The 24,101-nt window shown below is 42.7% G+C and overlaps 1 protein-coding gene across 1 annotated transcript in view; it reads right to left on the reverse strand.

Annotated features, from left to right (window-relative positions):
* The window catches only part of LOC146772513 (asialoglycoprotein receptor 2-like), a 59,189-nt gene extending 36,702 nt beyond the window's left edge, over window positions 1–22,487 (reverse strand). The window contains exons 1-2 of the mRNA XM_085637080.1: window positions 22,256–22,487; window positions 8,001–8,122 (exon numbers count right to left, since the gene is read on the reverse strand). Coding sequence (XP_085493206.1) covers window positions 8,001–8,073 — 73 coding nt within the window. The 5' untranslated portion in view covers window positions 8,074–8,122; window positions 22,256–22,487. The remainder of the gene's footprint in view (window positions 1–8,000; window positions 8,123–22,255) is intronic.
* Window positions 22,488–24,101: the final 1,614 nt, after the last annotated feature.

Below are 24,101 nucleotides of genomic sequence, written 5' to 3' on the forward strand. Positions count from 1 at the left end.
AGAATGTCTATACATCCTAATACATAAGAATGTTTGTAAAACACTATCCCATCCTCCTCTTTTATTCACTGCTCCTGATAACAAGCTAAGTATTAGTCCTTGTTGTGGCTTTATTAGTAACTGGTTGTTTTCTATTCATACCAAGTATTCAACTTGTTTCTACCTTTCCTTAAGGATCTCATTGTGTAAACTTGTCATAGAGTATTCTAACTAACAATATTTTTCCTTTCAGGATTGTCCTATCAGGTTTTAAACCCATCCAATTTATGGTGGGGCCAGGTAAGCGTTTTGTTAAGCTTCATCTAGGCCATTTACCTTAAAAGTTTCCAAAGGTAATTTTCTTCCATCTTTTTTCAAAGATCGAGCCCCGTGCCTCCTGCCTGCTTTTATCAGTAATTTAAGGCGGGTCGCGCTCCCGACGAGCCGGGCTCCCAAGTCCAACAGCTTAATTCTTTGTAAATTTTTGAGTTTAATAAAAAAAAAAGAGAATGAATGGACGAAATCACGGATTTAAGTGAGTTGCGTCTCCTAGCAACTACCTAGGAGACACGAGGGAAGGCTCTTTCCTGCTTGGGCCCGCGTCCTTAGTGACGTGGGGCATAGCAACCTGACAAAGAGGCCTCCTTGCCGTTCAGGCATGTTACCTTGGTGACAGCTCCCCGCTCGAGTGCCTCCTTCGAGTCGGACGCCTCCTTGGCAAAGAAAGTACCTATTCCCTTAATTTTAAGCAAGTTTCATCCTGACACCACCTAGTGGCCTCTCTCTAAAAGCACTACTCTAATGCTGGGCAAATACATACTGGCTGTACTTCTTTTGACAATTAAATTGCCAGCATATCAATTCTGACTATTCCAAGACTAACAAGTTTGGGAAACAATATCCCTTCTTCTATCCTTCTTTATAAACAGTGAGTAAGCCTTGCAAAGGGCTATTTTATCAATTTTAATTTTATTTTAGTCTGTCTATCTGATTCAATGGATACAAACAACCCACATCACCATTCTAAGGAAGTGCTTATGGGGGAAAGTTTTAAGAAGTTTCTTGAGGAAGAACTTAGGTCTTCCGTTAAAGAGGCGGCGGACGCCGCGCTAACCAAGAGGAAGAGGGTGACCCCCATCGAGGAGATCTACTTTTCTCTCAGACGGCGAGTCCCCTATTACCTAAGAACCCCTTAAAAGGGGGAAAGATTCCCACAAGAGGAAACACTTAGAGGAAGCTTCTACCCGTGCCAATGATTTTGGTAGCCCTCGTGCTAGAATAGATTATGGTGCTCATTGCAGCACAAAAGATAAAGCCCAGCCTATCGGGGTTCAGAGAAAGGTTGCCCGTAGCGGCATGGAACAAAGAAGTAACCTTCATGGTACAAATGATATTGCAGACAGCTTTAACTCACCATCTGAGTTTTTAGAGTATGAAGAGATGGACATGGATGAATTTATTTTCGATCCACAAGATAGCTACGATACCCTAGAGAATCTAGGCAAAGACTTGGAGCAACCCTCTACTTCCATGACTATTAAAGACCCCCTAGGCAGGGAAATGTTCAATCCTATATCCATTAGGCACCCACGCAGCACAGAATGGTGGCCCATGGGCCACATGAATAAATACTTAAGTCAGTGGGTGAGGAAATCTCTGGACAAAGAAACTCATAACCTTTTGCCCAATAAATGCCCAAGACCCTCCACTGAGGATAAGGTATGTAACACCCCCAACCTCGATACGGAATTGATAACCTTCCTGTTCAAGTTTGGCAAGGACCCTAGGAAAGGGATAGAAAAATATCTGAAACAGTGACAAGACAAACTCATAGATGTCCATGGCTCAATAATACGGATTCTGACATGTGACAGAAGAGGCAAGGGCAAGTAATATGACAGTCAATATTGACCTACTGAGAGGCTGGTCCCAGCAAGCCATTTGTTTATTAGACAATGCCAACGCTGACCTGATTACTGAGCGACGGAAGCCAGGCCTCTTGAGAACGAATCCCAAACTGGCAGATTTGTTCTCTAGGGAGGACATGGGTGATACGAAGGGACTCCTCTTCGGAGACAATTTTGTGAAATCGCTGGGGAAGTATGTTTCCACCTTTTCCGCTTTTAGTAAAGCCCAGTCTAACATGCGCAGAGTCTTTGGGGCACGCCCACTTTTTGGAAGGGCCGACAGGAGGGGACTGGCTGTCAGCCGCGGTTCCTACAGGTCCCAGTTCTTCCCACAAGACCAGAGGGGCCCCACTCTTTATAACAGAGGTTATCGCCAAAACTCCAATTTCTATCCCCAGAAAGGGAGAAACTCAAGGTTGCATGGCGGCAGACCCAGATCTTCAAACCAAAGCTACCAAGGTAAGCCCGAATTCCTATTCCCATACAAAGGTGGGAGGGAGACTGAGACACTTTGCACACAATTGGCCAGAGATTACACATGATCCTTGGGTACTAGAAACAATTGTGGGCTTTAGAATAGATTTTTGGAAACATCCAATTCAGCACAAAAGACCCAGAGAGATGATTTTAGACGCAGAGAATTCAAAACTAATAGACCTAGAGATCTCCCAGATGCTGGACAAAGGAGCCTTAGTAAAGATACCTTTAACAGTGATTTCAAAGGGGTTCATAAGTTCAATTTTTCTAGTCAAAAAGTACAAGGGATGGAGTCCCGTCATAAACCTAAAGTATCGAAACAAGTTCTTAACTTACAGGCATTTCAAGATGGAAGGGATTCTTCTCTTGATCGACATTTCACAAGTCACGAACTGGCTGGTAAAATTATACCTCAAAGATGCCTATGCTACAATACCCATGGACAAGGACAGCCAGAAGTACCTTTGTTTCACTTGGAAAAGAACTCTTTATCAGTTCCTCTGCCTACCCTTCGGCCTGTCCTCAGCCCCTTGGTGCTTTACCAAGGTCCTTCGTCCGGTAGTAAGCTACCTCAGAGAGAGAGGTGTTTGTCTAATTATTTACATAGACGACATACTTTTGATGTCTGATGACAAAACAGAGGTTCAAGAACACTTGTCTTGGGCTGTAGACCTCCTACTGAAATTATGATTTATAATAAATAGTTAGAGTTTGAATTCTTAGGATTTCAGGTAAATAACGATTTTATCCCATTTAATTCTTCCCCGCAAAAAGTAACCAAAATAAAGAAACAAGTGTCTGCTGTCCTATCAAAAACTCAATACTTTTGAAAGATCTAGCGAGAGTCCTGGGACTTCTGTCATCTTCTATCCAAGATATTTGCCCGGCCCCCTCCACTACAGGGACCTGCAGAGACTGAATGCCCTGGGTTTGAGAAAGGGTTTATGGTATGAGGACTTAATAACCCTATCAGAGGATGCCCAGGAAGATCTACTTTGGTGGCTAAAGAACCTCCGCACTTGGAACAGGAAAACCATTTTCGGGAACGTTCTAGATTTTACCCTAGAATCAGATGTGAGCAACCGTGGCTGGGGAGCCCGCCTAAACAAACTAGAAACTGGGGGGAGATGGTCATTGAAGGAACAATCCCTACACATAAATTGCTTAGAGATGTTAGTGGGTTTAAATGCTCCTATGAGTTTGAAAAAGTTCTCAGCAGTCTCACACATAAACCGTCTGGGGGTGCGAAATCCAAAGCACTTTCGGATATAGCAAAATAGATCTGGTATTTTTGTTGGGAACAAAAGATCACTCTCAGAGCAGACTTTATACCTGGAACTCAAAATATCAAGGCAGACTGAAATTCTCATTTTCTCCACGATTCCAGCGACTGAAATTGAATCCAGAAGGCTTTGCATTAATTCAAAAGATATGGGGTCCAGTTCAGATAGACCTTTTTGCGAGCAGACTAACTTCCCAAGTACAAGCGTACTTCGGCTGGAGACCAGATCCCAACGCAACGGCAGGACGCCTTCCTTCAGTCCTGGCGAAAAAACAAGGGTTATGCATTTTTCCCATTCTCCATGATACCGAGCGTTTTGTGAAAGGTGAGACTAGAGTCATGCACCCTCATTCTAGTAACTCCCTTCTGGAGATCTCAAGTCTGGTTTCCCGGGGCAATGGAACTGGCAGTGGATTTCCCATGCCTGATCCCAACATACTTGGGCCTTCTTCAAGGTCCAGACGGAGAGGAACACCCGTTGGTCATAGAAGTGAAAATGAACCTTCTTGTTTGGGAGATTTCAGGGGATCAGATAGATATTCAGACCTTTCGGGAGGGGCTCAAAGCTTACTGGAAGAATCATGGGCTTCAGGAACTAGGATGAGATATAGGGACGTTTGGAGGAAATTGTGTAGTTGGTGCATGGAAAGGGATCTGGATCCCGTGGAAAGCTCTTTCCAACAGATAGTCAACTATCTAGCACATCTTTTTGATTCAGGTCTCTCTTATAGCACTACCAATTGTTATAGATCTGAAATCTCATCAGGTCATGCCTTGATTAATAATCTTGCAATAGGTAGTAACCCCCTAATTAAGAGAGTAATGAAAGGAGTTAGATTAAGAAGACCCCCTAAAGTTCGTTACGAATCCTGTCCACTTAATTTTTTAACTCTTCACGGCCTGGCCTGATAATGCCTTGCACTCTCTTAAGCAAATTTCCATGAAGCCTGCGACCTTACTCTGCATAAAGAGTTTCAGAGATTAAAGCGTTAGAACTTTCTAATAGATTCTACTCTTCAGAATGCGTTCACTTCGATATTTGGAAGAGAACCAAAACTATGTCAGAGTCTATATTCTATCCTTTTTCCCATGAATGTGAGAAATTATGTGTGGTTAGTTGAATAAAGGTATATGAGAGCAAGATTTCAGAATTCAGATCTCATATGTTAGACCATATACACCAGTTTCTAGTTACTTTAGCCAGATGGTTTCAACACGTTACGTATGAAGCAGGTGTAGATTTCTCTGGGTATGGGGCACACTCTTCTAGGGGCGCCGTGGCTAGTAAAGTATTCTGGGCAGGGGGATCCCTACCTGAAATACTTAAAACAGCTGATTGGTCAAATGCAAGCAAGTTCTCAAAATCTTCCTTGAGACCAGTGGAGCATGTTAGCAGAGTAGCCCTACATGGCTTTGAAGATGCAAAGTGGTACCCTCCGGTCTTGTAATGAAATGACGATTCTTTAGTAAATATGCAGAGAGAATCTTAATTTCATTAAAGACAGACAGAGGCTAACATTCTCACCACCTCCTCACCCTGAGGAGTAAGGGTTGAATATTATTATTTTCCTGAGTTAATGTAATGCTGACTGAAGATGTTTCTTGCTTTTGTGTTTTACTGTTTTTTTCAGAATATCTTTAACATACAGTTCTTTTCTTTTGATTCTTTAGATAACAAGGCTTAAGCGGAAAGCCACGAGATGTCTAATCCTTGGTGTCATCGCAGCCTACGAGGAGGATGGGGCTGTGCGCTGTGTATTTATAGTGTTTTAGTATCATTCTTATGTTTTATGTTGTATTGACATTCTTTAAAGGGCTGCGTGTTTGGGCCGCAAAGAAAAGTCATTGCATAATGTTAGCCTCCGTTTGTCTTTAATGAAATCAAGATTTTCTCTGCATATTAATTGGAGAATCGTCATCCTCTCACAGACTGTGCCAGGGGACCCAGCATGGGTAACGCTATTGGGGTATCTGTGTGTTCTCATTCAGATTCAACCTGGCCTGGTGGCTAGTATTGGACTGTTCCTATTAGGGCAAGGCCACGATTGACTTGAATTTGGTTGCTCTCTGTTTGGAGTGGATCATTGTCTAAAAATACCACCTGAGTATTTAACAGTGGCTAAGAGTACTTCAAACATTCCACCGACTACTTTTTTGTTTTTCTAAGTAAAGCAGTAAGTGAGAGGGGTCTGAAAAGTTGTCAGTCATAAAGGGCTCAAGTTTTAACTCACTGGTGACCCCCCAATAAGGCCAAAACCTGTATGGGGTTGGTTGTGTTTCCATTTAAAGGGGATGTGGATTGGTATTTTAGGCTGGAATATTACTAATGGAGCAGGGCCAAGGCTGATTTACATATGATTCTTCCCAGTCTGGAGATGAACAGTGAGAAATAAAAGGTAGACCATAAACCACACCCAACTAATTATCATGATCAATTCAGACGGTCTTTCCGCCTTTTTTGCTTTTTTCTCTTAATCCATCACCAGGGATGGATGACAGCTACCTGAAAATAAGGTTCAACACCACTGCTGAATAGAGAAAGAGGTGGCTTGAAGGGTGGAAACCCGTAACCGCATCCCCTAGATGTTTCCAAATATAAAGTTGATTCAGTGGATGAAATTATTACAGGTAACCAACTAAAACCTGCATCCCACTTTGAAAATCTCCTTTTGTACCTATATACAAGAGGGCCAGAAACGTTACTCGGAGGTAGGGATGAGGCCAGAATGAAAGGGTAGCATATCAAGCAAGTCCAACTACTTACTAGAAGATAAAAACAAGAAATAGCGAAGGAGTTGCTCGACCTGCACAACCTTGTACAGGTGGAGAACTCGTCCTATGTGGAATAGTAGGCTCACTTTTAACGGAATTTATAATCCATACAATAACTCTTTCTCTCTTTCTTCCCCCCTCTCTCCTTCCTTCCCTATATGGGTTTGATATTTACAATATGCGTGAATCTGCAGATGTATGTTTACTCCCTGTTTGTGTGCTGAGTTTTTAGAATCCATAGAGGCATTTAAGAGTACTTATGGAACCCTACTTGCCACAGTTGCAGCTTTCCAGAAGCACACTGGAAGATTTGGATGATTTCCCATTATGTTCAAAATCAGTTCTGTATGCGAAATTGCACCTAGTGCACAACTGATTGTGTGACAAAACCCTTGAGTTATTGCACCTGTACTTTTAAACAATTATTTTCTCTCCACAAAGCAAATTTGTAGGAATCCCTCAGCCCACGCACCCAGTCCACAGAAAAGGAATTTTCTCACTCGGTGTCTTGAGAGGGCTCCATATAGCCAACCAATTGCAGAGTAAAATAATATTCAATCATGCATCATAATATTGTGTACTGGGGAAATATTACCCATAAGTATATCCCTTTATGAATGCAATTTTACCTTTGTGAATTTCAAATCAATTTGCAATTATAAGTTATGTTATTTGTATGTATATAAATGTAATATATATGTCCAAATAGCTTTATAAGCGTAATTTAGTACAGAAATATTTGCATGTCGGTTTGCACTCCATACTCTTTACTGGAATACAGACTTTACATTTCATAAGAACTGCTGGAGAGAGCTCGAGCATGAGTCATTTACAAGTTTGGCTAGCAGTGGAAAGGGCAGACCTCTGTTAGACATGAGGTTCAAGTTCCTTTTTTTACATTGTCCCTACAGACAGCTTTAGCTGTGTCCTACAAACAACATCGTAACCAATATTTCAACATATTCTTAGGTGACCTTCGGGTCTGCCCTTGCTCATGATTTGATGGCCTTCTTCTCTATTTCAATTCCTTGCTCGTACTTCAATGGTTCCTTCCTGTAATCTTGTGTTGGTCCCACCAATAGCATTTAGATTTCACCTTACTTTATAATTGGTTGAGGGTATCCCTCCACTGTTGACATCAGGGAAGTATTTTTCTTATGGGTTTTTTCGGTGTAATATGAGATGGTCTTATTTCACGTTTGCTGGAAGGAATACTCCGTCACAAATGTAGTGGATGTTCAGCAATTGTAATATGTCGAAAGGGATAGTCACAAACTTTTGACAGTGTTACCTGTCTGCCAAACTCTAAATAAGGCAATCTTCTATACCATCACACACATTCACATACTTAACACAACCACCCACACATCTTCTATCTTTCTTTCTTTCTCTCTCTTTCTTTCTTTCTCCCTCACACACACACACACACTGACACTCACACACCATCACACACTCACAAACACCAGCACTGCACACAATGAAGTAATATTTCTATACTTGTTCTCTGTTTCACATACAATAACCTACTCTGAAGCCTACCCACAGGCCAGTAAGCTTCTGCATTCCGTCATCGTACCCTTTACCTGATTTTGGCTTAGCTGGCCGCTCCACTTCGGAGTTGAATTTCAAATCAGCATAAGTCACATCGGACTCCATGGCTGCGGATTCCAGTCCAGTATCTTTGGAAACTGTATCTTCTCATCACCTGAAGGTGGCAGAGAAAGCACAAAGCCTAGTTGGTGAAAACACTCTTGAGGAGCAACAAATGTAATTACTTTATGTACCAACAGGTAAACATACAGTAACAATTCTGCTACAAAACCTCAGATTCGAGCCCTGTCTGAAAGTTTTAGTAGTGACAAAACAATGATTTTTGTTTTTAAGATGAGCCTCTTCCAAATATTATGTGAAATGCAATAATTTTTTCACTTCATTAGAAAGGTGCAGAATGTAAAACTATTCTCATTAGAAATGTTTTTATAATAATAAGCTATCAAAATGGATCATTTCTGTTTTAGGCTTTGTCTCATGAAATGCTTTCAAAATATGTTTTTGGGGAAGTTTAGTGTTTCTTATCCTCTGTAAAGCAAAGATATGTTTCTTGATTTAAGACAGAAATAATGTTTTGTATGAGACAAAAGTAAAATCCCCTAAAAAAGTCAGATTGGTCAATCCTCTGGTGTGTTTTTTTTTGTACATACACACACACGACATTTAGATATGCAATATTAATGCAATTGTTCCCAATCTTATTACTGCCCATTGAGAATAGTCATGCTACCACCTGCAGATGAGAACAACACATGGCAATATTACTGCTTCTCTATGTTTGTTATGTTATCGCGCTTCTTTAAATCCTACCCTTAAGCATGCACAATTATTTTACTAGGTTTTGGGTCAGAGATGCTCAGTGACTATTGCCCTGATTACGAGGGCTAAATTCTGTTATTACGAGTTGTGTGATAATTATCCTACCCCTAGCAGTTTTCCTCTGAAAAAGTCCATCAGGTCAAAACTGGTGAGATCTATCAGGGGAAAAGGCTGGTAAGAAAGGTAAAATATGTTGAATTTGGTGTGTTAAATACTGATGCCGCATGTTATGTCTCATTTTCAAGTTAAAAAGTCGAAACAGCAGGAATTTACCACACATGGCTGATAACTCACTCCAGAGTAATATTCTTTACCATCTGTGGGAATTAGATCACCTATGCAGCCTAACGTGTAATGAGGAACTGAAGTTTGATATTGATGTTAATAAATGGTCATGAATGCTCAGCGTGAAATCGGTAGGGCAAGTTCGGATAGCTTCCCGTTAAATATCTGTTAAACGTGGCCCAATCATAAACCTCAGTGACCCCTAATATATTTATTCCAGCAGCCCTGCCAATTTCATTTATTAACGACAATATCATTATGTTAGCAATTGAACACTCCACAATTTTAAGTATTAACCACAGGGTTCTTAAAACAAGAAAGGGAGAGACACTGGACACATCACAACTATTCCTAAAGCCACCAGTGATACACTAGTAAATACTGCAGCTATGACTAAGGTTCTTCACAACATTTTGTGCCTTGAGAAAGTCTTTGAAAGGGTCGAAACATGTTGGCGGTTGTGCTGCAACCAAGTAATTGTTAAGAACATAACTAGCATCAACCAAAATGTAAAACATTGTGAGGCCATTCTCAAATGTTAATATACATCTGTATACTTAGTCACGTATATGTTACAACTAAACATAGATGCAACTCTACACTTTTTTACTCTTCACAATTTCCAAGTGTAGACTTAATTGTAAACATCCCTGTCTCAACCCCCTGTAGTCCAGCAGTAAAGATTCCTACATCAGGATTTACGAGTGTAAAGTTACGACAAGTATTCTTAGGTTGCTGTGTTATGAATCTTCTCAAATCTTTCCCAAAAAGAGTTCATCCACCTCAGCTCCTTCTGGGAAAGCTTCAGGGTGATCCGTCGAGCCGGGGCAGGGAAAAATTAACATTCCGAAAACATAATTTTCCCATATTAATTCCCATAGAAAAGTTTAGGAAGCGATACAGATAAAAATGGCTGAACAGAATCATACAAAATTCGGCATAAAGGTTGAGCTTTTTCTCAGAAAGCATGCTTTTCATTCTTTTGTGTAAATCTGGGTGGTTATGAAGGGATTAAACTACAGTGATATTTGGACAGTTTGTCCTGTGAGAGTCTCGCAGACCCGTAATTTAAAAAACAGATTGATTCGATCGGCCGAGAGGGCTTTTTTCCTGTTGGTTGGTTCCGTTCAGAGGGACCGATCCCGCAGGACCAAGTGATCTGACTGACTGGCAACAACATGAAGAAAAATGTTGCAGCTGCCATTACATTCTCAAGACTCTGTCCCGTGTCCAGAACCAAAAGTTTAGAAAACATATAAGGGAGCCGGGTAGCGGTACCTTACACACTTGCCATTTCTGTGGAAGCGTGAAAGGAAACACTACTGTGGACTCAAAAAAATAAATGTGTTTGGCATATCCTGTGGAATTCCCATGAGACCCAGCGCAGCCCCTTATAGCGCTGTACGACTCCCAAAGGAGCTAGGGTACTGTGAGAACACACTAGCGTCAGCAAGTGAAACTTTTACCATGTCGCGGTACTGCAGGTGGATCTTCAGCTGTGGTACCTTGGTAAAGCTAAAAAATTGAAAAGAAAATAAACACCCAAGAAAAATGTGCGGTGTGTCTGTTGGTGGTTGCCCTCCAGCTGGGGGTTGAGCCAAGATCTGCAGCATACCAACTGCTGTGCATGGTGGGGAATTGAACTCCTTTGTGGGGCGCCCAACCACTGTCGGTGAAGGGACGAAAACTGGGTGTGGTATGGGGTTGGCCGTCCTTGTGGGGCTGTGCAAATAGCCTGGTCAAGGCCATTGGCCGGGCGCAGCAGGGCATTGGCATTCCGCAGGGGGTTGGGCTCAGGGCCTGGCCTCAGGTCTAGCCCTTTGGCCAACCCCAAGGCATGCATGACAAAAAGCTATACTCAGAGGGGGATTTGAGTGGATATGACTGAAAAAAACAGAAATTCTCTGAAAGAACAAAGTTTAAAGTGGCATTATAGTTAGGGGTCGCAATAATATAAAAACAAGCATATAAAAGCCAGACAAATGCTGCAAGTATCTAGTTATAATTTACTGAGCAAAATATAACTTGTGCTCATGACATGGCATTACTTTTAACCCCATATTACATCACTCATGACATGTTAAATTACATAATTGATAACATCATACAACCATTGTGAGACCTTCCAGTAGTCTTGTAGGGTATGTGTGTGGGTGTGTGCGTGTGTGTGTGTGTATATAGATATACATATATATACACCCCACACACACACACACATATATACCAATCGTATGGTATGACTCACTCCAATGTTTTGTTAGCTTTAGTACTGCAGTAATTTAGAAGTGTAGTAAGTGAACAGCACTCCTTTCTGGGTTTGTGTTCATATTAGCATGTCCATCTCTAAACCCTTGAAATATTTCTAAACCCCTCATAAGTAAGACTAAGGGCCCGATTCTGATGCGGTTTGGAAAGCTTCCCGACCGAATGGGTTTGGGAAGGGTTTCCAACCGAATCTGATCGGTAGAGTCCAACCAACCGAGTACAATGCATCTGGATGCTTCCAGATACGATTTGGTTGAACTCCCATTGACTTCAATGGGAGCCTTTGCTCCGACCAAATGCTAAGGCTCCCATTGAAGAAAGGGGTGGCTGGGGAAAATCGGGCATCCTGTGGCAGGCACCCCCCGGTGCCTGCCACACTTGCATGGCTTGTAAAGGAAGACCATGGGTACCTCCACGGGCCCGATTGTGAAGCTCCAGGTGCAGGGGGCCCATTACGGGCCCCCAAGGTCTGATTCCGACTGCCGATTCGAGTTGAATGGCACGATTCAGAAAGGCTGTCCAAATTCAGCATCGTACTCGGTCGTTTGGAAACGCGGCCCGTAGAGACGTACAGTTTTGCTCCGTACGGCTCAGTCATTCCAAATGTCATCGGATTTGGATTGGGATATTCCTAACGCCTAACTCGCATCGTACTCGGTCGACTGGAAACCTTTCCGAGTTGGTTGGAAAGACACATTCCCGATCCAATTTGGACGGAGCAAATGCCGTTAGGAGACCTTCCTAACCGCAACAGAATCAGGCCCTAAGAATTGTCCAGTTTCCAACCTCTCTCTCTCTTGCTTCTTCCTCATTTACTACTGAAATGCACACATATGTGAGTGAAACAGGGGCTTACTCTATGCACAAAGTTTTTTTAATAGCATTTTGTAGTCCATGGGTAGTACTACTGTAATACTATTTCATGTACTTCAAAATATAGTTTGTAAATAGGTCCATATACATGAATTGTGACCCCTTAATACTCTATAAATAAGTATAAACTTTTTACAAATACAATCTTCTTTGAATAATTGATAATGAAAAAATAGTGGTATGCATCCATTTTATATTAAGATATGTCATAGAATGTGGTAGAATGTAACATCCAACTACATCAGTTAATGCTGTTGGTATCTAAGTGTTTAGTGGTTATCGCACACCTTTTCAGACCTCCCGGATACCGTGCCATAGATTTTCATATTTTGCAGCACAAAAATTAAAATTTTGCGGCACAAAAATTAAAATTTTGCAGCATTATTGCAGTACTTTATTTTACTTGTAATCATTCCTTTTCAGGCTTAAATCAAAGGAAACTGCTTTAGCAGAGTATTCCACTTTCAAATAGGCATGTTTAAAGTGTCTGAGAGTGTTTGTTTGCTATATGGTAACATTCTGCATCCTAGTGTAAGACAAGCACAATAGCACAGGATTGTTAGTCATCCTGTTTTTTGTGGCATTGTGCTGACTTGTGCTAGTGGGTCCAAGCCCCAGAGTCATCTTCTGTAGGATACTACATTTTGATATTCCCAATATGTGCAAAAGCCAAACTCATGGTTTTCCAGTAGCTGCCCAACGATTACCCTTGATTACCCTTCCACTTCTTCTGTAACTGGCCTCTTCTTAGATTTCACATATAGACCCATCCCTTTATTTGAATTGTAGTATGCCAAGGGTTTGAGGGTCTGAGGACAGTTATGTGACTTTATTTGTTTTTTAAATTTACATCTTCATTGTATTGTGGATGTTTTATTTTTTTGTATACCAATTGTTTGATGTTTATTTCTCCATGAGATATTCAGCAGGGGTCACACAAAATGAAATATAATAAAATAAAATAAAAATACCAGAAAAGGTGAAATTGCAACAGGATATCTAAGGTCCACACAAGGAGCTGCTCCAGTGACAGGATTACTGGCATGGGACCAGGATTGTGTGCTGTATGCAAGAACCTTGAAGAACATAAAAGACATTCAACAGCCAGGTACCATGAACAACAGATATGGACCCAAACACGAGGCCCGGGCAGAGAAGGCGGAGTGCCACTACGCAGAGTTCCATGGAGTTGGAAAAAAACTCAGTGGAACTCTGCTCCGCTCCCCTCCACCCTCCCTAATTTAATTATTTTAAAAAGGCACGTTCCTGCTGTGGCGACTCCGGGCTGCCTCCTCCTCGTCATGGTCTCTCTCTCCTCCTCGTCCATGAAACCCCCTACGTTGTATGTTATGCACACGGGCATGCGCATACAAAGTAGGGTTTCCGTGGATGAGGGCGGCAAGAACAAGGAGGAGAGAGAGATCATCATGAGGAGGAGGAAGCCGGGAGACACCATAGTGACAGGAATGCTCCAGATTCTCCATGGAGGCAGAACGCAGCCTAGACCCAATGCCCACCTTCCAGAACGCACTGCGTAAATGCAGCTGTTCCAGACAGGGGGAAAGGGGAATGGGACAGAGAAGAGACACTCGTGCTGGACCTCGTCTTCTTCTTCGTCTTATGTAAGTGGTTTCTTGAAGACCTAGGGCACAGAAGGGGACAACACTTCAAATCTGCTCTTTACAGACTAATTTCTCTATTACTCTTTCTCTCTACTCCTGTACTCCCCCCTACCAGATTCTGCAGGAGTAGCTGCTCTTCTTCTGTAGAAGTTAAGTTGGCTACTGGTTATGTTCGTAGCGGGTGATACCTAATGCACACAGGAAATACAAGTACAGTTAACAGCTCTGCCTTACTATCTAACTATTTACTCTCATTTCTATCTACCTATCTCTTACCTGTATTCTGTCTCTCAAATCTTGACAAGTTTGTGTTTTTAACTGTAGGACTCACAATAGTCAATACTGAGTTCAGACTTCTCTCGTAGTTTTTAGTCACTTCATTAAGTTTCTGGTCTGAGTTCTTTTTGCTCAGCTTCTAAGGATTACGCGCAAAAAGGGACAGGGTAAGGTAAATAGGATGTAGGACAGAGCAGGTGAGTTCGCAAGGGAGGAAGGGAAAAGAAGCCTGAGCAAGCGCTGTTGTAGAACTCCTGTAGCGCTCCAAACAGATTGTAAACAGTTTTAATCATAAAATTCTCTACTTACTTGTGCGTTGCTTCAATGTTCTGGTTTGGCTCTCTCACTCGCACTTTCTCTGACCATCCCGGGTTTGCCTACCGGAGATGAGGAAATGTTGCAGTTGCTCGCAGCGTTCTATGGTAGATTGAGTTGGGGCTGCTCGAACGGGTGACTCCGTCAAGGTGACTCGGGGAATTAGTCACCCCGGGCGGACAACTCTTTTGCCGTGACGCGACACTTTGAATTCAAACTCAAAATGTATTTACACTGGTACCCCTCCCGAAGTTCATAGATCCACGGAGGGAATTTAGAAGGTCGCGCTCCTTCACAACTGCAACTCAGGTGAGCGCGCTCTGAAATTACGTCTTCTCTGGTTTCTAGTCAAATTGAAGTGCGCGGTAGAACGCACTTCCTCAGAACTCGAACACTTAAGTCTCACTAGATCTCGTAACCCATCCGCTACTATTCTCAGAAGGTCAGTAAACATAGCGGCCATCTTGGAATTACTTTTCTCTTCAGTTAAAGATACATCCAGCAATTAAAACGAGAGGGCCTTACAAATACCCTATGTTTTCTTTTAATCTGACTCTTCACTAACATGGCATTCACCTGCTCACTGACACATAGCAGGTGAGTGCCTTTTTAAAAAATAATTAAATCATGGAGGGTGGAGGGGCTGGCTAACTCTGCTCCACCACGAAGTCGGCTTTTTGCCTGAACTCCGCATTCTTAAACGGAGCACGAAGTAGGCAAAACTCCGTAAACTCCACTGGCTAAATGGAGTTCTCCACCAGGGGTTACAAACACACGACACAAGCATGTTACATAAAGGAGCCCACTTACGATGTGATTCGCAGACATTTTTCTCAGTAGTGGTGCAGGAGAAATGGTTTGTGCTCCAAAATGATCAAGTTAAGTTTGACTGAATGTCAGTATGCATTAGGGTTGGACTGGCCTATAGGGCAATCAGGCAATGCCCGAGGGGCTGGTCTGTTAAGATAGTGTGTGGGACGTTTTTTGGGAGGTTTGTGAGTCTGGTTTGCAAGTTTTCACTGATATTACCATAAACATTGCTTGTAGCAAACACAAATGCATACATACATTACAAAACACCTATAGTTTCTACAAAAGTTCAAAACTGCAATGTGGGCCACTTTTTTTTAGCTGTTTGATGCATTTGTAGTGGCCACTTTGTTTTTGGTCCCCTGGCTTATTTTCTGTCCCAGTCCAACTCTGGCCACCGTATAATGTGATTGGAGAGTGCAGTATTTGCCCTCATCTGTGGGTACTGGTCCAGTTTGGACCCACCTCCTTGCAAGCAGAGCCTGTTGCTCTGATGAGAAATGTGTGTCAAGGAAAACATGAAGCACTCTCACTGGACTCGCTGAGGGTTAATATACATGGGGAACCACAAAAAGCTGAAAAGTGCCATGATGGAGTGTGGAGCCTAAATTACGCTGCTTCAATGATATCCCGTCTGATTCCCAGACTAACTCTGAAGTCTGCCATTTAGTGACCTTCCAATGATGTGGCAAAGACAGGATGATTTCAATAGTTAGAGGTTTCAGGGGCCTTCACTAAACCTATTTCTATTTAAGTTGAGCAGGTAGATGCATTTTCTGAAGTGCCTGAAATGTTTTAGAATATCTAGCCAGGTAGGTTCATCTTCTGCAGGTATGGTTCAACTTCTGACGATGAGGGGTCTTTTCATGGGAGTTTGTTGATGATTGACCTCAGAAAACGTAGATTATATTAAAGGAATATGCGAGTCACAGCAAAGGGTAGCTGCCTGCGTTTTTATCCAAATTGCCAACTGTGATGATTTGGAGAACAAACAAGGTTGTTTCTCTGTAGTGTGCCTAGTTTATCCAATGCTTTTGCTACAGGCTTTAAATTGTAAATTGATATTGATGGGTGCCATAGACAACAGCTCCATCTAAATGGAGATTTATTTACTTTGTACCACTATGCAAAGTCAGAGCTCTCAGGTGGCGAGACGACAGACATGCACACAGAGTGGCTAAGAGACAGAGTACTCAGAAAGGTGGTGTATCACCTGTGTATTTTAGGGGCAGATTGAGGCCAGTTTATGCAAATAACTTGTAAATGAGCCCCAGCACCACAAAGTCCACAAGTACCCTAAGGAGTGCTTGACACTGACACAAAACCAAGCCCTCATCTTACTGTGATACTAGTCCCTTGCAGCTCACATTTGTCAACTTGTCACTGAGGCCACTGGCAGAGCTAGCACTCTCTCGCTCTTTCTCTCTCTCTCTCTCTCTCTCTCTCTCTCTCTCTCTCCTCTCTCTCTCTCTATCTCTTCTCCCCTCACCTGCCTAAAACGGTGACTTTAAGATTCGGCTCTTACTCTCTTTTTCCTCTCCTTTCCTACATTCGTTTCCCTGTGAAATGGATCCAAAAGAAAAAAAATGGGCATTGCTGAAAATGGCATCTTTTTCAGATATTTTACCCATCCAATGTGCAGCCTCGGGACAGAGGAAAAAAAGGATGACCCCCCCCCCCCCCCCAAATCTGTCAAAATAAATATATCAAGACAAAGCGACCGGATTGGTATTATTTACAATCAAACACATTAGCGCCACTTTATAGAGTTTGCCAGTGAAGTGCTACTTTTGTTTTCTCATCTTTCTTTCAACATCATTGATTTCCCCTTTCTTCTGCTATTGGCGTGAAGCTCTGGATCCACGCGCCACAGAATGCAAGCTCTGAACGTCATGCCCGCAGGGCCCACAGACAGGATCGCTCCTGTAATTCCTAAGGCGGCAGAAGGAGGCAGGCAGCTATTGTTACTGTACAGCCTTTTGCGGCTGAAAAGATAATTATCACGCCCATCATGCTCCTCAGTTGATTTAGCGAATTGCAAAATGCTGGAGGGCCTGCATCTTGTATTCGACAATGCCCTTGATGTGGATGTTCGACAACACTTTTACCAGTGGCGGCTCTTCGAGGGAGTGCTGCGGGGCGGTGCGGCGGGGGAGGGGCAGGGTGGAGGGTAGTAAACTCCAGCATACGGCCGAACGGAGTTAAGTAAATAAATAAATAAACAAAACAATTTATATTGCGTGCGCCGCATCACCGAGTTGGCTTCCAGTGTGTTACCCTATACATGGCCATTAGCTCTGATCAGGTCCCCTAACACGACGATTTACTAAGTCATTCATCTGAGGTATCTGAGACATAAAGGCATTTAAGATCATTGTTTCCAGATGGATTATTTCTTGCAATTTCTCACTTTCATGTAGTACAGGGTACCTTATTATCACAGGCCTTTAGTCTATTTTACCAGAGAGCAAAGGCAGTATTCTCAACTTTCCAACGGCAAAGCCCTATCTCGGAAACGTGTAGGGCAGCCACAGGGGCTTCTATTCACAGATTTAGCCGACAGTTTTCCCATTATTCATATAGCTTAAGAATCCTCTGATCAGAGATATTGGGTGGAAACAAAAAGATGGGAGCATGATCGGATAAAATCTTAAGCACTTTAAGAGCTGCGGTTATGTTTTAAAAGAATAAGTGCCGGGCCCAAAGTTTTGCCGAGAAGCTCCCACTGCTTGAATTACTAAATGTCGGGGTGTTAAATACCAAGGGTGCCTAGTCTTAATTCCTCCTTATGCTGCTTCCGTGCACCACCAGGCATCGCTGCACATTTAGCTCATTCTTGCAGGTGCATTTCCATACCTCCTTTCTCCATTTGTCACTTTTTTTTGTCTTTCTCTTGATCCTTCTTGACGACTTTTGGCCTTTTGTGTTTTTCTCTCTCTTGCTCTGGGTCAAAGTCTGATGAGGAAAAATAAGTCCAGGTCCCCACTAAAGATTACTGGTGAGCCACACCTGAAGCCATCGACTCTGCTCAAGAGCAATGTTGTCTTGTCTACTGATCTTCAGGAAGTTTGAATCTTGATAAAAAGAAACTGCCCTGAATAAGACATGTGTTACTAATACAAATGAATAAGACATGTGTCACTGATACAAAGTTACCCAGCCCAGGTAGGAACAGTGAATATTGTCACAACTCATCCCAGTCTCTGTGCAAATGTAAGCATGGATACAAAGAGTCTCAAGGAGTTCATGTGAACATTGATACAAAGTAGCTCCACTCTGAGTGAAATAAAAACTTTAATACAAGTTTATATCAGCTGCAGGGTTTGGTGAACATTGGTAAAAAGAGACAAACTGTGGTTAAGATCATAGCTATAAATTGTGCAGCTGGTGCAGTGGCACCGGGTCCCTGTGTGTCAGGGCCCACTGTCCTGGAATTCTGGAAGGTTTTTGCTATCAAAGGCGAGGCCATAATCCTTGCTTGCACTTGGGCCAATGATACTCCTGCTGTTCCACAGTCTGTGATATCCGTGGCTCGGCTGTGCGTGCAGCGAAGGTGCCATGGGATATAGTGTTCAGGTGGAGTGCTCGACTGCTGGTGTCGGTGATAGCAGAACTGACCTAGGAACGGGGCAGTGAGTATGAATACTCTCATTGCGGTGCCTTCCTGAGTACTTATTCCAGTACTTGTTTTGGTATAAAGTTGTCAGACCCCATTTGCGCAACCTCTGGGTAAAAAGGGGATACTCGCCCTGAACTGTGGTGGCTGAAGTCATTCACCACTGGTGTTTTGGGGTCTGTTCTACTATGGCTGTGCACACCGGGCCAAGTATAACCCTTTCTGAACTTGACTCACAGGGTTGGGGGCGGCGAGATGAGCAGTTACAGACTTCTCAGGCCGGTAGAGTGGGGGACAACAGCTCAGAACTCAAAACCAACCAAACTATTATTCAGTCCAGAGCTCATCTTTTATGTTAAAAAAATACTTTAAATTGCACAGCATTACGAAATATTGCACATTTCAAAAGGGGGTTGAAAAAAAAGAGTAGTATATCCCATACAATATCGAATGAAATGTGGTATACGGTGCACCAATATTTAATTGCATTGGAGATGGGCTTCTGAGCAGAGATTTGTGTAGTGGTACTCATTATTTTACACATTAAGCACTGGGGACAGCACATCTAGATGTTCAACACTGGAAGTTGTGGTCCTGGAGGCTGTTGCAGGTAGGTCCATATTTTTACAGTTGAGGCCCTTTAGGCCGATGCAGGTGAATGGTCGGTTTCAGCAGGTGTGGCCCGGGAGTATTTGAGTGTGGCCCGGGAGTATTTGAGTGTAGCCCGGGAGTATTGGAGTGTGTCCCAGGAGTATTTGAGTGTGGCCCGGGAGTATGTCAGTGTGGCCTGGGAGTATTTGAGTGTGGCCTGGTAGTATTTGAGTGTGGTCCTGGAGTAATTGAGTGTGGCCCAGGAGTATTTGATTGGGGCCCTGGAGTATTTGAGTGTGGCCCGGGAGTATTTGAGTGTGGCCTGGGAGTATTTGATTGGGGCCCGGGAGTATTTGAGTGTGGCCCGGGAGTATTTGAGTGTGGCCCGGGAGTATTTGAGTGTGGTCCAGGAGTATTTGAGTGTGGCCCGGGAGTATTTGAGTGTGGCCCAGGAGTATGTGAGTGTGGCCTGGGAATATTTGAGTGTGGCACTGGAGGCTGCAGCAGGCAGATGCAAACCTCTGGTTGTTGCTGTCCAAGAGGCCAGTGCAGGCGGAGGCTGGTGCACTGCAGGTGCGATGGAGGCCGATGCAGTTGGTGCATATCTAGTGGTGAATATTTCTCTGTGCAGCTCTCATCCGGAGCTGCCACTGGAGACTAGAAAACCACACAGTCGTTGGGTCAGGACCAGCTAAACGTCCTTCAGCAGCCTTCTAGTCACCCCACACCCTGGGAACACACTGGGCTTCTCCCAATGGGCAGTGTCTCATCCTAGATGGGTTTGTAGGTTCAGGAAGAACTAATCAGCAGTTCCAGAATTTCTATCGGTAGCTCTGTCTACATCCTCCTCTCTCCAGGGACTGGATTTCCGTCCCCCAACCACACGAGTGGAGGCAAAACACTTTCACTCTCTGGGTATACTATTCTGACCATCCATCTTTCACCATGCTATACCGAGGACATCCATAATGGATTCACGGGCCAGTGACGTCAATGGCTTTTCTACTTTCAGCCAATACAAATTTGTATTTTATTTTTAAACCGTTTCCACCTAAAGTATAAATACATTAAACCTCTACAGACTGACACTTCATTAAATAAGAATTGTGTTATTTCTTCTTTGAATTCTCAATTATTTCATAAGACCTATGCAGGTCATAACCAGTTTACGTAGGGTCCCACACATATAGAGGGATGAGTCAGATAACAAGTTTTCGTCACTCTGCTTTGCACTTTGCCATATGTATTAAATGATAATTCTGCTCTCTTAGGACCTTAAAAGGCATTTTCTCCTTCATGGGCCTCCTCTCAAAGGTAAAGGCACCCTAGCCCTCTTCTTCTCCAGGTGGACCAAGCCAATGGTATCTATTAGGTAATCCTGAATATGATCTCGAACAAATCGAATGGATACAGAACACAGCAGCAAACCAACTCCTCTTCGATTGAGATTAGGACTAAATCTCCTCCTTCCACACATGAGGCTAAATCCCAGTAGCCAAGTAGATTTTGTTTATGACACTCAGCAGCATCACACATAGGACATTCAATAGTGAAGACCCCCTCACCCTGTAACAAAGCTCTCTCTCTACTAACTAAAGATTCTCAGATCTACAATTTTATTTTTTGATTTAAGTTTCAGGAAATGCCGTGACTCGTGCTGTTTCTACGGTTCAGACCGCTAAACATTGCAACAGCCTACTGATGAGGAAACACACTAACTTAAATATATTCAAGAAAGCAATACAAACGGGGTGTCCTTGACGTTGGGTTTAACCCCAGTAATCACTACACTGTAATTTATATTGAATTATGATTTTACTGCACAATTTATTAAACTTCTTCATTATGATGGGGTACATGGCTTGTGCATCGATGTCATACCATTGCGGGTAAGACAATACAATCTGTTTGAACTATGACCGTGCACATGTGTGCGGGGTTGGCGTATAATATACAAATAAAAATCCAAATTCTACAGCCCAACTGCCACTAAATGAGTGGAGGAAACTACGCACAGTAGCTCAATTCTTCACATATTCCAGCAAGGCAACCAAGCACGCAGGCTCAGTCTTGCAGAGCGTCACACAAAACAACCATATCTGGACCAGCGTGGAACATGTGACAAGAAACAGTGATATTATGAATTCAAACAATACTATGCTATCCTTATCTTTTCTTCATGGCACAATCGTGTATACATGCTGTCTTTTTATTAAAAATTGAGAGCACCTCCTAGGACCTTACACCTACAAGAATACTTCCTTCGTATGACTTACTACATCCTTGCTCTCTACGTTCTACTCATGCAGGATCTGGCTAGAATTGAAGCAGTCATGGTGATCCTGTATAGCCCTGACTTGCACCAAATCAGACAAAGACTCTACAATACTAAAGCCACACAAGTGACAGCAAACCTGTTTCCAAATACCAGTATTAATCAACAGGTCTACCAATCACTTTTATTTACTACTGGCATTCATGCTGACTTTAAAGTTGCATTCTCTGTATCAACTTTTTTTCTTTTACTTGAATCCAGCTAATCTGCTTGTGTGAAACTATACACTCAGGGCTCTCCGATGATCACACACGCAACACCACGTTTTCCTCTTTAGACCACACTAGTTCTACGTACTCTACCAAATATGTGTGCCCTTCCAGCTCACACCGAAATTGTCCATGCAACCCTTGCTTGCTCCAAATCAAACACTCAATCTGGCAAAGGAATAAAGGTGGTACATTAGTGTAAGGAACTCATACACATATATCAATACAATTAAATACACACGGTCTACCGCATTCCTAATAGGGTACTTACTTTTAATGCTCTCTTTTTTGCTGTCTTTTCATTTGTGCCTGTGCGCCACACAAGATCTGCTCTTCTGTTTGAATAGAAGTTCACACCAGTCACATCATTTTGCCACTGGTGTTACTTGGAAAGAGTGGCTGTGAGCGCCCGGTGCTTCTCAATAACAGATGGAGGCGAGACTTCAAGACAGACCCTCGCGAGTGGAATGAGCCTGGTAGATGTTGTCCACAACTATGAGTGTGTTTGTGACTTCTCTATACTGGTTTGTGGCTGTCTAATTACTTCCTCTTCGCTGATCGGGCTACTGGCTGCATTGCAGATGAGGCATTCTTCAGCCCAAATTTCAAATATGAAAAGATTTATGACTTTCTGGAATTCACAAAACCTATCCATGTTACGTCTGAAACCTGCACCCGTCACAGTTTTCCAGACATAACCAGGAAAACCTATTTAAAGTCCTTTTTTTTGTCTGTTGGAATCTTTTCCACAATATGTATTTGCGCATGTTGTGCAGTTAGTCATTGTGAAATACAAGCTCCTTTTTTCAATGGTGCAATTTCCGTTGTCTTTTTTTTTCTCCACTGTTGAAAAATATTGCTTGTTGTTGGAACTACTTCTCCTTTGCCCTACTCACATTTAAGTGGTGGTTTGCTTCCCTTCCAGTCAGTGGTTATTTTGAAAATCTGCCACCCATCAAGCTCAGTTGAACATATGCATCTACCTCAGACTCTTTCATTAATACTTCACTCACTTTTTACAAGTTGTCACCCCTGATGCTTTTTGTTATTTTATTTAAATACATTCAAATACTCATAGCTTCCAAGCTGTCAGCCGCGGATCATGCAGGTAAGAGCGGTGAGGAAGTGGGGCAGGGGAGGATTTCGACAGACAACCACAAGGGAAAATTAATTATTTATTTAATTTTCCCTCATGGTCGTCTGTCGAATAGCCCCCACCACCCAACCCGGCCCCACCGCACTTACCTGCATGGATGGGCTCAACCACTCTAATGGGAGCATTCAAAATGTGATATTGATCTGCAGTAACTGTTATTGAAACTAAAATTGGCTTGAAAAGAAGCTGTCTTTACTTTATTTGCTTTGGGGTTTTCTCAGACAAATATTAAAAATATACAAATGGGAAAGGGAAATGAGTATGCCACCATCCTAGTTCTTAGTCAACATGATTCAGCCTCTTTAGTTGCCAAAAAGGTAATAAGGCTTTCAATTGGACTGAATGATTCCCTGTAGGTCTCTTAATGGAAAGTTCTTTGTTTATAGTAGTTACATAAACACATTAACCAATATAAAAAAAACAAAAACAAAAACATACTCACTTATTATTTGGTCTCACAGGGTTTCCCTATAATCAAGAGCGAGATAACTCTTAGTGGAGGGGAGAAAACATCTCCTTGTAGTCACATATTCTTAAAGGGACCATTGCCTCAGTCATTTGCAACTCTCCTTCCTTCCATCAGGAGCGGCCAGCACAGGTAACAGCGGTGGGGCAGTGAGGGGGGAAAGGCAGGGACGGGGCGGTGGAGGGGAAAGTGGACAGACGATGGGATAGGGAAAGTGAAATAAAAAATAATTTTATCCATTTACCATGCTCTTGCCACATTGCCAACTTGCCAGTGCTTTGAGCGCAAGGCAAGTGTTTTTTTTTTTAAATTTTACTTTCCCCTATCCCATAATCTGTCCACTTCCCCACTCGTCCTGCCCCTGCCCCGCCCCACCGCTGTTACTGTGCCAGCCCGCCTACCTTCCATATAATGAACAGAACCAATGTCAGGTTCGCGCTGCCGGTATTATACCGACAGCTCAATCTTAAGATTTTTTTAAAGGACAAGTGAAAA

Source organism: Triturus cristatus, chromosome 12, assembly GCF_964204655.1.
Source record: "Triturus cristatus chromosome 12, aTriCri1.1, whole genome shotgun sequence".
Classification (NCBI taxonomy): domain Eukaryota; kingdom Metazoa; phylum Chordata; class Amphibia; order Caudata; family Salamandridae; genus Triturus; species Triturus cristatus.